The sequence below is a fragment of the Phaenicophaeus curvirostris genome, chromosome 1, assembly GCF_032191515.1.
Source record: "Phaenicophaeus curvirostris isolate KB17595 chromosome 1, BPBGC_Pcur_1.0, whole genome shotgun sequence".
Lineage (NCBI taxonomy): Eukaryota > Metazoa > Chordata > Aves > Cuculiformes > Cuculidae > Phaenicophaeus > Phaenicophaeus curvirostris.
In genome coordinates this window covers 129,982,577-129,998,676 of record NC_091392.1, presented here as the reverse complement: position 1 = coordinate 129,998,676, position 16,100 = coordinate 129,982,577, and the positions used below count along the sequence as shown (strand labels likewise).

The following is a 16,100-nucleotide window of genomic DNA, read 5'->3' as shown; positions in this document are numbered from 1 at the left end:
TGTACAGATTCACGCTGTAGAAATTGAAAAGACACATCCAAATGAACTATGAAAATTTTGGGATGAGTTGTTCAGTACTAAAGGTAATGAAGTGTGAGCTATTTGTTTCTAAATCATATAGCAGCATGATAAAGTAGCGTTCCTTGCTTCATGATGTGATTTTAGAAAAAAAATAGTATTTTTAGTAAGTTGGTGGGGTAGGATTTTTAGAAGCTTCTCACTCAGTCAGCTTGCAGACATGATCTTCTGCTGCGAAGTCCTACAAGTGTTTTCAATTAAACACAAATAAATTTACACATTTATTTACCTTCATCCTCTTGGAAAGTTGGTTCTAAGAGGTCAAGAGTTTTCAGGTGCTGAGGAGTGGCTGCAGAAAGTGACATAATTTCACCTACTGCTTCGTGGAAGCCCTCATTGGCACCACCTCTGAGCAGGTAGGGTTGCGCAGAGTATGCCATGTCGTACTCAATGTGGCCCATCTCATGGTGTGCAGTCAGGAAGTCATCCATGGTCACTTTGGTGCACATCTTGATCCTGTGCAACAGAGCAAAGTGTTTATGGTGAGAGAGACAGTGGCCCAGACAGCTGCTACCTGCCTGCCTGCCACAGGTGTGAGGCTGGCAGCTTTCAATAAGGCTCTTTTTGGGAGGATCCTCTTTCCCCAGGTAACCACAGGAACTGCAAGAGGGGACAGAGTTTGCCCCATCACACTTCTCTGCATGGCAACCCTCTCATGGGAGTCCAGAGAAGAGCAACAAGGCTAGTGAAGGGGCTGGAGAACAGGCCTTATGAGGAACAGCTGAGAGAGCTGGGGTTGTTTAGCCTGGAGAAGAGGAGGCTGAGGGGAGACCTCATTGCTCTCTATAACTACCTGAAAGGAGGTTGTAGAGAGGAAGGTGCTGGCCTCTTCTCCCAAGTGACAGGGGACAGGACAAGAGGGAATGGCCTCAAGCTCCACCAGGGGAGTTTTAGGCTGGACATTAGGAAAAAATTTTTCACAGAAAGGGTCATTGGGCACTGGAACAGGCTGCCCAGGGAGGTGGTTGATTCACCTTCCCTGGAGGTGTTTAAGGGATGGGTGGACGAGGTGCTGAGGGGCATGGTTTAGTGTTTGATAGGAATGGTTGGACTCGATGATCCGGTGGGTCTCTTCCAACCTGGTTATTCTATGATTCTATGATTCTATGACCATCCCTCTCATTTCCTGAATACAGACTAGATTAATGGATTTTCAGGAAAGTCTGGAAGACCACCTGTGATATATCTGCTAAAGATAAACCTTGGGCCCTTGAGAGGTTTTCCCTCACTACCTAGGGACCTCTGCCTTTGCTGCTGGATGTATAGGTGTCCACAAATCCTGCTGTTCCCACAGGCACCCACATTCGTGCTTATTTCTTAAGCCCTGGAACATTGTCATTAGTCCTCTAATTCATACAAATAATATTAACTTCTCTGCTTAAATTTGAGAGCGGTCTTTGGGTCTTCGCAGAAAAAGTTACACAGAAAGGTTGCAGGCCCACAGGATCCCCACTCTCTTTTCTTCCTTTCCCCTCTCACCGGTAATAAGAAAATAATAAATAAGGAGAAAATATAACAGAAATCAGCGTGATGCACCTTTAGTGAAAATATCAGTGTTTCAGGAGATGTTATAAAAAGGGGTCATAGCAATTGCAGTACCTATAGTCATTTTTCCCCAGATCCCATGCCGTAGGATGGCAGACAACCTTCCTGTCGTCAGTTGGCTCTGTGAGCATGGAGTTATTCCAGAAGCCCTCGGTCATATTGTAGAGACCAATGGAGGCAAAGAAGGCCTCAGCGGCTTTGAATATTTTCATTGCATCCCATTTCTAAAAAAGACAAGCCACCATTAACCACAGCTTCTGCATGTAGCCTATTCCCAATGTCAGGTTTAACGCAGGGCAGCTGACTTCATATTTATGTCCTAGAAACTTCACATCAGCACCTGACTTACTGAGAGTGAGACAGTAGTGTCTGCCTTCAGCACTTTAAATTCTGCTGGGAACTGGAATTAAGTGTTTTCCCTGCAAAAACATAGGTTTCTGCCCACAGAGAGATTCAGCAGATAGCACCTGACACAGCCACACAGCCCTCAATAAAAGATAAGGCAGAAAAGATAAAAAAAGTATTCCTGTCAGTAGCACGTCAGATCTGGGATCCGACCTTTCAGCCAGTTCAGCTGGGGACAACTTGAAGGAGTGGAGCTGCACTTCCAGCAGATGCATGTGAGAGGAGATCTTGGCCAGAACCGTAAATCCTAGCAAATGTGCCTAGGGAATTTGCTTATCATGTTGTTACTGCATGTTAATGTCCAGAATATTTTCAAATGTCATTCAGCAGTTCTATTATTCTACATGGCAGGAGTTCTCCATTTATTGGACTGACTTTTCACAGACATTTAGGTGGCAGACAGCTAGCTCAGTTAGATGGGAATCCTAAACTGAGCTCATACACCAACAAGGATGACTCCAGCCTTTTCCCTGAGGCTCTGTAAGTAACACTCCTCATAGTGGTACTTCATTATACAGAAATTTAAAACTACAAGGGTGTCAGTACTGTGAAAAAGGGATGAGATTAATGCAGACTCGTGCAAACTGCTTGTGAATCACATTTAGCTATTCCTTCTCTTGCCAGCATGACATTTGCATGCAGTATTTCCTTCGAGAGGAGGGTAGATTTCAGATGAATTATCATATTTCAAGAACCACATTCCACTGGTCACCTTTTATTTTATGAAAGGAGTGTAATTTAGGCAAGTGTGGAGAGAGTTATCTTCACCCATGTTCTCAGTTTGGTAAAGGTGCTGTGATGGCTGCTAGAACTACCGATCTCAAGCACAGACCTTATGGTGCTATGCATTTATAAAAAGATAACAGGCAGCATTGGAGTTTCCTAGCTTATCCAAATAAACAAGACTGGTAAAAAAACCCCTGCAATATACGAACTATTTGATTATGGTAATGGCTGGCAAAGGTCATATTTGATAACAGCCAACTCTGCAAGACTTGAAATATTTATATGTACAACATATATCTCTTAAGGCATAGGCATTTCTGAGGAAAATAGACTTGGATTCAAGATTAAGCCAGTCAAAGAGGGTGGGGAAGAAAGTGAGGAGAATAGATAAGGGAGGGCAATGCCTTCCTGACAGCGCGACTGCCTTAGGGCAGCTATGATTTTCTAGAGAGTGGCTGACATCTGGTGTGTAGTTTTTATACCGTGTAGATTCGTTGCATAATGCATATTGCATAAAAGCATGTCTTACCTTTTCAACCATTGCAGAAGTTACATCAATGTTTGGTTTGGCTGGATAGGGAACAGTCAAGGCATAAAGATTTGTCCAAAATCTACCCCACATATCACCTTCAAGAAAAAGAGAGAAACAGATTTAAATGATTGATTATGTATTGTTCAAAAGTGCCAGACAGTTCTATAAGTTGTGCACTGTCATAAGCAGGGAATCCTACACATCTAAACAGGTCTGATTCAGATTTGGAGTGGAGCAGTTCTGGGAGGTAATGCAAAGGTCAAACTCAGTTCAAGATCAGCTATACTCGTACAATACAGTTTCAGGACTGATCACCTTCCTAAAGGTCTGTTCAGAATTGAATGCTTATACTGTTAGTCCACATGATTGCTGTTGCCATGTTTACATACATTACAGTTACCGCAGCTTGATGTTGCATGTTTTGAAAGTGAAGTCATGAAGCCAGGATGGATGGCAGCCTAAGCAGCCTGGTGCAGTGGGAGATGTCCCTGTCCATGGCAGTGGGGGTTGGAACTAGATGAACTTTAAGGTACCTTCCAACCCAAACCGTACTATGATTCTATGGTTCTATGAAATGTGGGAGGGTGGGACAAGATTTAAAAGGAAAAAAAAGTCTCTCTGAAACTCTTATTTCTAAGGAAGATAAGGGCTCCAGCAAAGGGGAAAATGTCCCAGCCCAATGCTGAAGTTTTGTGCTGGTGCTGCCAGCTGCAGTTAGGATAAGGATCCCTGCCTTCCCTACCTCCCTTGGCTGCTAAGCGCCTGTGTCATCTCTGCCAGGGACAACTTCTCCATTTCTTCTCTCCTCTTCTTTTATCTGTAACCTGTTTGTTAATATCTTGATTAAACAGGTAGGTTACTCTGTTCCCATGCACCTTGAAGATGACCGTTCTTTATACAAAGTCAGGTTTGCACAGCATGGCCACATTGACATACCCAGCAAATGAGCAGGGAGACATCCTGTGGAGCTGATGAGCTTGGGGCCGTAGACCTGCTCCAGCCGGTGCCTCACATAGGCATGCAATTGCTGGTACAGAGGTTTTATCTGGAGGCAGAGGAGGAGAAGGAAACAAACTATTTTCCCTGTACCCCACTCATCACTCCTAAACAGAGAGCCTCAAAGTTGTCTCTGACTAAACTCTCCTGCAGCTGAGCTTTGCCCTCCACTTCTGGACTCAAGTGCTGAGTACAGATCCCAGCCCCAGAAATCCTGCTCAGGCACTATTGGTAACTTTACATGCAGAGTATCAAGGATGCCATCTGCTGCACAGGAGACCTGCCTCCCACCATGGGCTCTGCCTGGAGGAGAGACACAGATCTGTAGAGCTCCCTCCTTCCCATCCTCTAGCACAGTGCAGCCCAAGGGGACCAAGTTGGTCCTTGAATGACTGCAGAGGCAAAAATGTCACATACGTCCCCCAGTGTCTGTTAACTCCATGCAGGCTAAGTCTAGCCTGTTTAGAGCAGGTCTTGTCTTCTTTCACAACATTGACATATGAGCCCATCATCACAAAACACAACCCTGTGGCCCAGGTGAGAGCTTTTTTTTCTGCCTCTACCTGCTCAAATGTCTTCTCCACATCTTCAATCAGCTGGTCACGGCTGTATTTGTATTCTTCTGGATATTCTGCTTCATAATTTGCTCTCCAGTAATCCCCATAGTCAGAATAACCTGGAAGCAATGACACATAGCATCAGGACACTGCACATGGCACTGCTTATGTCTGCAAGAGCAGTGGAGCTCCCTGTCCCCCCTATTCAGGTTCACAGCTTTTCCTCTAAAGCAAAAGCAGCGAAAAGTGAGATGCTCTAGTTCTAGGAGGGACGGAGAATGCTTCCCTGAGGTTCCACCCCATGGATGGGCAGGAATAGAAGATTACCAAGAAATGCAAAAATTGGAGTCATGTTTATCTGCTAATCAGGGTCATCACAGCTAGAGATGGAGGCCAAAGGAAAATGTCACTCCTTACTGGAGCTCCTATAGGCATGAAGGAAGGCCAAGGGCTCAGGTTGGATGTTAAGAAGTTATGTGCTCGTGGGCCCCTTCCTCCCACAATAAAACCACCAGGACAGGTGGAGGCACTAGGACTGAAATTCAGCTCCCAGTTCCACTAAGTTTTCCAGTCCACTGAGCTCCGTCAAACCTGGAGTAGAATTGTCTCATAGCTGAGGACTCTTTCTTATTGCTATGGAGGAAGGTCATAAGGACCACTTTTTAATGTTTGGGTTTTTTTGTGTCTAAATATTTGGACTATAATTTCTTATTCCTAGTGTCTATTTCCAGCTTGGAAATTTTCACCAGATGAGGAATATAGGAAAGTAGGTGATACAGCCTCAGTCTGGCCAAGTAACAGATGATGTATCTTCTTCAAAAGCTATTTTAGAAGCCTCCTAAACTAAATTAGCAGCCACCTGCCATTGTTCCTTGAAAAGACAATTCCCTAAGATTTGTGTAGAGATCTCTGACTGGAAGAACATTTTCCTTAGGGAAAAATCCTTTTTGAGTACCTGGCTGCATCTGCTGGCCCAGGCCTACCAAATCTGTTCATTCCAGTTACCAAGACTCATCAGCACTCCAAAGATGTTTGAATTGAGCGTGCTTGCCTAAAGTCACAAGCAGCGCAGTTCTGGGTAAAGCAGTGTGTAATGAAGAGAACTCATATATGTGGCATCTGGGAAAGGTGCTCCTTTTGTTCCAGGCTGGTGACATATTTCTGACCATTGTTACCTTTCTGCACTGCCTCTCACTTTGCAATGTCCACACTAAGAGCAAATTATACAAAAAAGCTGCTCACCAATGTGTAAAAAACTATGGAGTTTGAATACCTGTGCAAGACCACAGTGTGTTTGCTAATTTATGGGAGCCAGAAAAAAAAATTTAAAAATGTGACTTACTATTAAGCTTTGCAACCTCATTTTGAAGTTCAACATACTCTTCATATAATGGTCTCATCATCTTGCCAACATCAGCTCTCCAGCCTTCCCAGGCCCACAATCTCTCATGATAATCAGTGCTGTCGGCCATAATAGCATCCAGACCTGTCAAAACAAAACAAAACAAAGTCCTAGGCCTAGAAAAAGCAGAATCTCTATATTCTTCTTTCACAGCAGACAAATGAGCCAAAGTGGAAGAAATTTCATGAAGTAAGAAGAAAACACTTTGTGTTTGATATGCTGGAATATCCCATTATTTTGTTGCATACTTTTCTGATTTAAAGTTTTCCCCTTCTTCTTGTTAAAAGACATGGAGCAGAGTCCCTTAAATGCTCTCTCTGCATTAGCTTCCCTGAAGTTGGTAGCATTCTTGGGGCAGCCTCAACACAACATTGAGTCCAACAAGACTTTGATGACAGGGGAAAAAAATAGGCTTTCTGTAACATAAGTCAAACCCCAGGTGACAGGCAGGCTGCCACACAAGCTGAGCAGCCCTCTCCAAATTTCGCTTCCTATAAGTAGGAGATGGTATGTCTTATGGGCAGCAATGCTTCTAGCTGTCCCTTAACAGTAAGATGCAATTAAATGATGACTGAGCTTTAGATAGCAGGACATATCTATTGAAATTACAGCCTGTTCTCCTGCAGTCAGGAGCCACCCTTGAGTTTTTTCTTTTTGAACCATCAGTATCAAGGACACAGTGATTAGTACCATACCTGGCTCCAACACCAAACACTCAGATGGTTCAGTGGTTTTACAGACGGTCCCAGTGCTGTAGATGGTACTCATTGTATTTAACACAGTGTTCAGCTGCAAGTTGGATGCAAGATAACCCATTAGAAACACAGTCTGTACAAAATAACAGCCAATTATGCTAATTCCTTAAGAGCTTGATTCAACACTTCACCCACCAGTTAACATTTAAGCATATGTTTAAGCTCAGTAGAGATTAATGAAAGAATTTGCCTAAATGCATTACTGAACCAGGACCTAGCAGGAAAAGACAGATAATCGCCCAAATATATGACGTAATCTACAGGTCTTTAATATCCAGTAAGACAGACTTTGGATTTAATGAGCACTGACTGTCACAAGAGAGGTATCAATATACAGCAGCAGTAAAATTATAAAGTTTAGAGGTTTAAATTGAATATTAGATTTTATTTTATTTTTTTTACTGAAAGAGTGGTCAAGCATTGGAACAGGCTGCAGTGGTGGAGTCTTCACCCCTGGAGGTGTTCAAAAAGTGTGTAGGCGTGGTGCTTTGGGACATTGTTCAGTAAGCATGGTGGTGTTGGGCTGAGAGTTGGATTTGGTGATCTTAGAGGTCTTTTCCAACCTTAACGATTCTCTGATTCTATGGTAAGTTTAGCAATGGCCCCACCTAAACCTTCCAGGTAGCTCATGGTTTTGAATGGCAGCAAAAAGGGCCCCTTCTGCAGATGCTGCCAGGCTGATTGTTGCTTGTGGGGTTTTTTAACATTACATCATATTGATTGCATAGATCTGCTTATACTCCACTACAGAGAAGTTATGACTCACATCTCGGGTCAGCTGAAGGCCAAATGCAGCTGAAATCAGTCAGCTCTATCTCAAGAGCTATGCTACATAGTTCTGGTTTTGTTCTTTTTTTATTGTTTTGAGGTTTTCATACCTTGAGAAAGACATGCACCACTTTTAGCTTTTCCCTTAAGAATACATTATTCCTCATTTAAAGCTTTAAATCAGAACTATGTAGAGTTGTCAATGGGAGGGGCAGTTAATGAATAGCTCTAACTTTATCGCTGTCAGCATTACAATAAGTAGGCACCCAGGGAAATTTTTCTATCAGTGAAGAATATTGAACTATTCCTATGGAATCCTATCATACTGTAAAAAAGTCCCTTTTCAAGAAAGAATTAAAAATTTCATCCCCAGAGATCATTTATGTAGGAAACCACAAGCGTCTAAATGGGGAGGATACTGAACAAAATACCTCCTCAGCAAAGACAGCATTATCATCAGTGCACTGCTGTTCTCCAAAATAAATACAGGTTTGTGTGACCTGTCAGCATTCCCACCAAGGTAATCTGTCTTTCCAGAAATACATCTCATTTGGACCAGGAAGGAGGTCCAGCTAGTCTGCTGCTTTTCTTGCATGGTGGTTAACTGCTGATCTTAGCAGAAAAAAATCTCAGGATCCTTCTATAATCAGTATTGTAGTATCCCCTAACTCAATGCTATGTTCCAGTTTGATTTCTAGCAACAGTAAGCTCATGTAATCCTGAAGCTTTTGGTTATAAATCCCTTTTGAATCTGCATAGATGCTCACATCAATTACACATATACTCATTATTCATATATATGCGTTTTACATGAAGTTGTCAGTGAAATGCCAGATCTTGTTACGAATCTTGCTAAATGCTGGCCTTCAGCAGCTTTCTGTGTAAGGGCATCACCAACCCTCCCCAATTTCAGGCATCCCACGGCATCTGCAGCATAGAAACATCCCCTCTTTTTCACAGCCTGATAATACAACACGTGCAGGGAAAGAAAGAGACTTCCTATACCTTAGATGTCCTTTCACCCATCCATCTCTTTCTGCTCTTTGCCCTAGGTATGGACGTAGCCAAGCACCTAGCACAGGTCCTCTTTTCCTCTTATGACTAATCCAGATACTTGTGCAAGGCCAACTCTGAGACGTGTGCGCATTTGTAATCCATTCCATGGATTACAAGGCAAAACTGCTGACTTGCATGGGAACCAGTTTCCTAAGCCAGATCACACCTCCAGTTCTGCACTGCCACGATCACCTTATACAGGTACACTCTCTGTAACGATGCTAGGATACAGCATGATCTTAAGACAAGCACTATGCTGAGGTGATTCAACACTTCACACGTCAGGGGTGTTGTGGGAGGCAGCTCAACTCACCTGGCAAAAAATGAGCTACAAGCAACTTACCCTGCTATATTTTTCCGGTGACAGTACAGATGATCCTTTGTCCTGGAGAATCTGGATCTGCAGCCTGGTAAGAGCATCCTGGATGTTGGCTAATGGGAAAGTGCTGGCATTGCTGGAGGCGCTGCTGTAAAACGCCGACCACCTGGCATTCGCCTCATTCTGAAAAGGGTTCACATAAGCCCTGAATTACTCCACCGAAAGACAGTAGCAGCCTGATGTACTCAGTGAGCAAAAAATACTATTTGCAGGGAGATCTTCCTTTGTGGAGACCACCTCTGGATTGTGGATTGAGAACTTGTACTGTGCAGTGAAATGCTAGTGAACTGTTGGCTTCGGTTTATTCACACACCCAGATAACCATTTTTCTTTGGAAACAGCAAAAAGCAGGACTGCCTCCTCACACCATGCTTACTATAATTGATCCAGCATTGTATAGCCATGTTCCCTGCTACTCTAAATCACCATGTATTCTTCCCTTAGTGCTTTCCTTGCCATGCCTGTGCCTAACAAAATAACAGATACAAGCCAGGGCACAAGAGGGCTGCGACTGAGGTGTCATTCCCCATTTCTCTTTCAGTACCAGAGACAGACAGCATACAAGATATTGAGGATAATGAGTCATTTTATTATCACTTTCTCCTGAAGTTTTGGTAAATAAAAGACTATATCTGGGCGTGGAAGGCCCTACATAGGTGCCTAAAATGGGCATGTAAAACATGAGGGCTCTGCACGAAATTGTTAAAATTGTTGCAATTATATACCACGATACATGAAACTCACAAACTTCAGTACAAAAGTGGCACCATAAGAACATTATTTAGATTTGAGACTGTCTTATTCTTCTTCATCTTTTTTTTCAACATGTTTGTACAGAGTTTAGCACCTGTCCAAAATGGCAACAAGAACAGTACTAATTAATCTAGGTCCTTGGGATAGTTTTATTAACTGAGATTATTCCAGAGCTTCTCAGGTTGTCGAGAGGGTGCCAGTAACACCTGTCCCTCCCTGCTGAGGCATCAAGAAACACAAATGTCACATTGTGCCTGGAGAGCTCTTTCAGGCATACTTCACCCCTGTGCAAAAACATGTTGAGTGTACCCAGGTTGTCCAGCCCCACGAGTGACAGACACACCGTACTTGCTTTAGGCAGAGGCAGATATAAGCCTTTGGCAGTCCCACCCTCACATCTCTCCCTGCCCACGCAGCCCCTTCATGGAAGCACAGCAAATAACCCTGCCATAGCTCAGCAGCTTGAAAGTTCAGTGAGCAAGAGCTTCAAAAGCAACCAAAGGAAGAGCATCACTATGTAAATATCTTTCTGAACTCCTTGTCCTGAGCAGGGACAGAGAGCTGCCTTGGGAGCAGCAGGGCAGAAGAGGGGGCTCTTTGGCTGAAGAAACTGAGGGAAATAATTTAGCTTGCTGTCTGATTTTTCCCCAGTTAGAGGAACTGGTTGATAAGTTAGAGGAATAGTTATGGGGTTTGTGGCCCAGTTTACAAGGCAAATGGATGGGAGAGAGCCAGAATGGACAGTATTCATTAACTCTGCTCCTCCGGCAGAAAGGGAGGAGGGGAAATAGTGGGTTTATTACCAGCATGGCTGAAGAGATCAAGCAACAGAAAAGGTCCTCTCTGAGCAGTGAAGTAATTGGTTCTTATTGCTGGTATCTCCTCACGTATTCTATTATCATCTCATTAATGCTGAAAGTGCTATATGGGGCCTTCATTTTACGTGTTTGGAAACATCACAGTTTAAGTACCTGGTGCCTCTGAAAACATTCCAGATTGACAATGATTAGTCATTAGGACTTCTTCCAGCAAGCAGTCTCCTCACTTTAATTAAGAAATACGATAATTAAACCATGTTTTAATTAAGCCATAAGACCACAAATTGGAAGTCTTAAACCATTACGCAAAAGTAGCTATAGGATGTTCAGATTCATTTGATTTAACTTTAAAATACACACAGCTACAAAATTCAAAGTGTTTTTGTTCATTTTGACAGTCTCCAAGGTTACAAGATGCTAGTCTGTGGCATGGCAGTATTGGTAACCAGCCAGATCATGGCTCACTGCTCTTGATAAACAAAGTACTTGCCTAGAGACCCCATTGTCTGGGACAGTTAGAGGTTGGTATTGAGAAGCAGGGTAAACTGTGTTGCAAAACAACACAAGCACAAATGCTGCGGTCTTTGCTGTAGATAGAAATTGACTTGCCAACCAACCTACCAGATGACCATGCTATGAACTCCATTGCCAGCTTTTGTAAATCTGTGATCTCCCTTCATTTTTCCCAGTTTAACACCTCTAGACATTATGCCAGCAGCCCCGATTTTGAAAAGAATGATGGAAGGTGGAGGAGGAGGTCCCCCACAGGCTAACAGGTATGAACAACTATATAAAACCATCGGCAAAAATCTAATAGAACACCTATTTCCAGAAATTATTCCATGAGAAGTAAAACAATTTCAGCAACAGAGAAGAAACAGTGCTGTCCATGGCAGTAAAAAGCCCGGTGTTTGCTCAGTCTTACAAAAAGTGAGAGACTTGAGTTCACACAGATACAAGATTAGGATCCCATTCCCTCACACTGCAGGGCAGCATGCAGCCTGGGCCCTGGGAGAAGGTCATCTCCTCCAGGCTGTGTACTCTCCAAGAGGAAAGGGTCCCATACAGAAATGCCACACCATGGGGCATTGGTGGAAGTGGTGAACCCTAAGTTGAAGAAGGCGTCTATCTCCATCCTGCTCAGATTTTAAGGCTGAATGTGCAGTGCTTTCTTGCATTTTCCCTCCACTCACCAGGGTGACTCGAGGTGCTGTCTAGGCATAACTCTATCTTCTGGCAGCCTAGTCACCAGCCTTAGGCTACAGAGGCTGGTAGTGGCCCAGGCACTTTCAGTGAGGCATTTCCATGTTAAAACAAGCCTTTCTACCCTCCTGAAATTAAACCACAGCCACCATGGAAGAAGCACTCAAGGTTCAGCCAACCTCAGTGGAAACTGAGTGGCTACTAGAAAGTAGCTGCCAGATCCCTAAAGCAATTCTAAATCCTGCAGGACTGAGCACTTACCATTTCCTTGGCAGTCTCCTCGGTGATGTTGGTGTTGTAGTTCCATGAGGCAAGGGAGCTCTGATAGCCAATATCTTCTGCCCTCCTGTTAAACTCTTCTAGAAACATTTGGGCTTGTTGCGTGACATCCTGAGGGATCACGACAGCGCTCAGACCACAGAGAAGCCAGAGCTGGACCAACATACTTGTGTATGGGCTGAGAACCTCCCAACAAAGTAGGTTTCCTCAAGTAAGCTTCTGTGTTGGGCTCCGTCTCATCAGCATTCAAGCATGGCTAGTGTGAAGAAAAAAGGCTGAATCGAATTTGCTGGGCCTTTTACAGGTTTTATCCTTTTTTTTTTTTTTTTAAGAGAGAAAGGAAAAACTTTTTTATGAAAAGCCAAATAAACAAAAGTCAATGATTAACTTTGGAAAAACATAATTACTTCTGCCATTTTATGGCCTTCTTATAAAAGGCTTTTACTTTTAGTTAATGTTTCCCAAATGTGCTGTCAATGATACAGCTGGTCACTTTATCTATAGCCTGCCTGTGTCTTTGGTAGCTCAGAATCTGTGAATCCTGTAACAGGTTGGTGATAAGCTGTGAAAATATTTAGAAACTTCACTGAAACACCAAGCCATGACCTCTGATTCCCAGGCAGGAAGAAACCTCAGTTAGCCGGACACAGGGTCCCTGGTTGGGTGTTCAGGACCATGTTTTAAAGGGCTTTGCAAAACTTGAGTGATTTGGAAAATGTACCTCGTTTTCAAAGCAACAGGAGACAAATAAAACCAATTTTTTTAAACACGTTCACTAAACTATCAAAAAGTAGCAAGAGACTTCATGGGATCACAGCATCCTATGTAGAGACCTAATCTGAGCTATATATCAACTGGTTTTAAGTACTAAAGTACTAAGACTACTAAACTGATTCCAGTTTAATATCTAAATACCTTTGCAAATCTAGCTAGGAACCCAGCACTTACTGCAAATCAATGGGAAAAATCAATAAGTGAATTAGTTCTGGAAATGCAGCTTGGGTTGGGTGTTATCAATCAGACAACGCTTTAGTACTTTTTAAATTAGTCTATTTCTGATCACGATTGCTTGATAGGGAATTTTTTGGACTTCTTTGTTTCTTGCGGGGGAGCTTTCTGAAATGCAGTTCTGTAGCCACTTCTGGGGTTGTTTTCCAGTTCCCAGCAGAGCTCCTCCAAAACTGGCATGGGTCTGAGCAGCAATCAGCCCCTTCATTGCCAAACCCCAAGAAAGGAGCTCCAGCCCTCTCACCTGTGACAGGCTGAACACATCGCAGCCTCAGCAGGGCCATCGGTAACAGGTGTTCCCAGCAAGCAGAGCCAGAAATCAGGCACCTGAAGGAAGCCCCTTGATTAAATATCTCCTATGTCCTGTGAACCAGGGACAAGTGATCTCTGTCATCCATGTGCAATCCTCTAACAGTCTTGTTTTCATAAGGGAAAGCCAATAACATCCACTCAGACCTTCTCCAAAGCTCAAGTTCCCAACATTACATGTTACTTTTCTTGGTGCCATTCAGACTCGCCACACTTTACCCTTTCACAGCAATGGTGTCTGCATCTAATCATAACCAAAACATTACCAATGATCAGTAGCACCATCACCATCTGCATCTTACATGCTGTACCTTGCTGAGACACATCATCTTTCTGGCGACTTTAGCCAACACTGACTCATATTCCAGTTGTGGCCTTCCTGGTAACACTGCTACCTATTCAGCCCTTCTCCTTTCTGTCTCTGTGCTTCTGGTTCTAGGGTGGCACTAATTAGTGCACTTTTTCCAGTTGTTTTGTGATCATTTGGAATGGTAATCCCTCAAAGGACTCCCAGCTTGGCAGTGCCCACAAACATATCAATAGATAGGTTTTCTCTTCCCACAAGCAGATCATATGAGATACAGGAAGACCCAGGTGAACTACCACTTAAAATGGCCCTTCTTCTTGGAGCCTGTTTTTTAAGTAATTATATCCCTTTTGTGATTCTTATGGTTCGTCATTTCTTAAATTGCCAGTAAGACCGTCACATGGTGAGATGTTAAAAAGGTTTTTGTCTTGTTGTTCCATCTGTTGCCTGTCAGAGCAGAGAATTATGTCTATCATTACCTTGATATGATTTCTTCTTCTCCAGTAGAGAGCAGGGACTACGCTGAATATCTGCTGCAACTCTTTTGTTTTCTCTTCTATGCTGGTAAGTTAACTGCACAATCACTGGGCCAGTACTTTTTCAGGTTCTAAAAGAGAGTTGGCTGATCCAAAACTCCCCTTTGACCTGAAGGTGTTATTTTTTTCCCCTTCTTCCCTTTCTGGTGCCTAGCAGTCTGGTGGGCAGACCAGATAGCTGTCAACTCCCTGCCGTGTGCAGGAGTCACCTGTGCTGCCCATGCCTGCCTGCAGCTACTACCTGCCCATGCACAGCCCTGGAGCCCTAAGGGGTGCCTGCATGGCATGGGATGGGATACTTGGAGGATACCTGGAAGGAAGAGAAGAGTGTCACTTCATTTAATATAGGGAGTGTACCTGTATCTGCATTTAAGTGTTTGTGCAAGCATTGTGATGAGCTGAAAGTGTAGCAAGGAAAATCACGCTAAATTATGCTGCAAATTCTCAGCCTTATTTTTAAACTCTTTTCTATTGCATACCTACATGTAATACTTGATATCATATCTGAGGAATAATACAAGAATTGCACTGCATCTTTCTTGTCATTGCCTTAAGACAAGAGAAAAAGCTTTAAGATGTGAGGTGAATTAGCAAAAATTCATGTTTTGAAAAATACTTTCATGGATGGATTTGCTCCCATGGAGCAAACGTGGGAGACCACACAGACTTGTTTGTCAGATTTAATACCAAGGTAGACTTTCTAGAGGATGGCCAGGCTCTAAGTTGGAGTGATTTAGTAGCCTGACACAGTAGCAGCGGGGCTCTGAGGAGAGGACGTGCCCATTCTCAAATGAGCCGAGAGCATTTCTCAGGATTGACCTTCAGTCTGGTCTGAAAAACTGGTGAGAGCTTGGAGGCAGATTGTGCCACAGAAAGATGGAGACAGCAAACACCTGAGAAAGTGAAGTACCTTGGGTCTTTTCAGGAAATCCAAGCCTGCAGCAAGGGCAGTGAGGCAGCAGCTGTCACATTTGGGTGATAAGAGAAGAACAACTGGGAGTTAAAATCTGATCTTAATCAAATATGTTGTTGTATGTGATGGTGGCCAGCCCGCTTGACTTGGAGTAAGGACAACTATATCAGTTTGCCACCTTTACGGTGCAAAGGCTCTGGTTATCTTGACGTGATCACACAGGCTTGCTCTGCTCCAGTGTGCCAGTCCTCCCCTCCACCCTCTGGGGCTGCAGCATGAATGGCAGATCCCAAATCCTACCTGATGTTCCCACTCTGCTAGACCCCAGGGTCCAAGTTGTCTGCTTAAATATCTGTCCACCAACGTTCAGCTGTACCCTGGCTCTGTTAGGGCAGTTTTCTGCCTCATTACTCATGGTTTTGGCTGAGCTGTGCTATGAAACTAGGACTGCAATAACAGATAATTGCATTTAGGGTGTGCCTCAATAAGAAATCACTGTGTTGCATATTTGCCACCACACACCCTTAAAATTGCTTAAAATGCCATTATCAGGCCATTTGCCCAGGCAGGAGCACTGCTTAGGCTCTGTCATTCTGACTAGCACATGAAAGACAGACATAAGCATTACTTGGTGACCAGTTTGCAGAGAGGAGCTCTGAAGGGCTGTGGCTGCACAGCACCAGGGAGCCAGAGCATCCCCAGGAAGGACGAGCTGCTCTGGGACAGCTGCTTCTCCATCTGCTCAGGGATGCAGCTCCTCTGCCATTTGCCAAAG

The 16,100-nt window shown here is 43.6% G+C and overlaps 2 protein-coding genes across 3 annotated transcripts in view; both read right to left on the bottom strand.

The window, feature by feature from the left end:
• Nucleotides 1-16,100, bottom strand: part of AP1S2 (adaptor related protein complex 1 subunit sigma 2) — a 216,039-nt gene that overhangs the window by 111,232 nt on the left and 88,707 nt on the right. The window lies entirely within an intron of this gene.
• ACE2 (angiotensin converting enzyme 2) overlaps nt 1-16,100 on the bottom strand; it is a 28,733-nt gene that overhangs the window by 12,592 nt on the left and 41 nt on the right. The window contains exons 2-10 of one of the 2 annotated variants that reach the window (XM_069874689.1): nt 12,235-12,508; nt 9,164-9,322; nt 6,937-7,030; nt 6,182-6,325; nt 4,846-4,958; nt 4,223-4,331; nt 3,284-3,381; nt 1,678-1,847; nt 308-534 (exon numbers count right to left, since the gene is read on the bottom strand). In XM_069874689.1, coding sequence (XP_069730790.1) covers nt 308-534; nt 1,678-1,847; nt 3,284-3,381; nt 4,223-4,331; nt 4,846-4,958; nt 6,182-6,325; nt 6,937-7,030; nt 9,164-9,322; nt 12,235-12,417 — 1,297 coding nt within the window. In that variant the 5' untranslated portion in view covers nt 12,418-12,508. Of the gene's footprint in view, nt 1-307; nt 535-1,677; nt 1,848-3,283; nt 3,382-4,222; nt 4,332-4,845; nt 4,959-6,181; nt 6,326-6,936; nt 7,031-9,163; nt 9,323-12,234; nt 12,520-16,100 lie in introns of those variants that run through there. The other variant, XM_069874680.1, reaches the window with a different exon arrangement.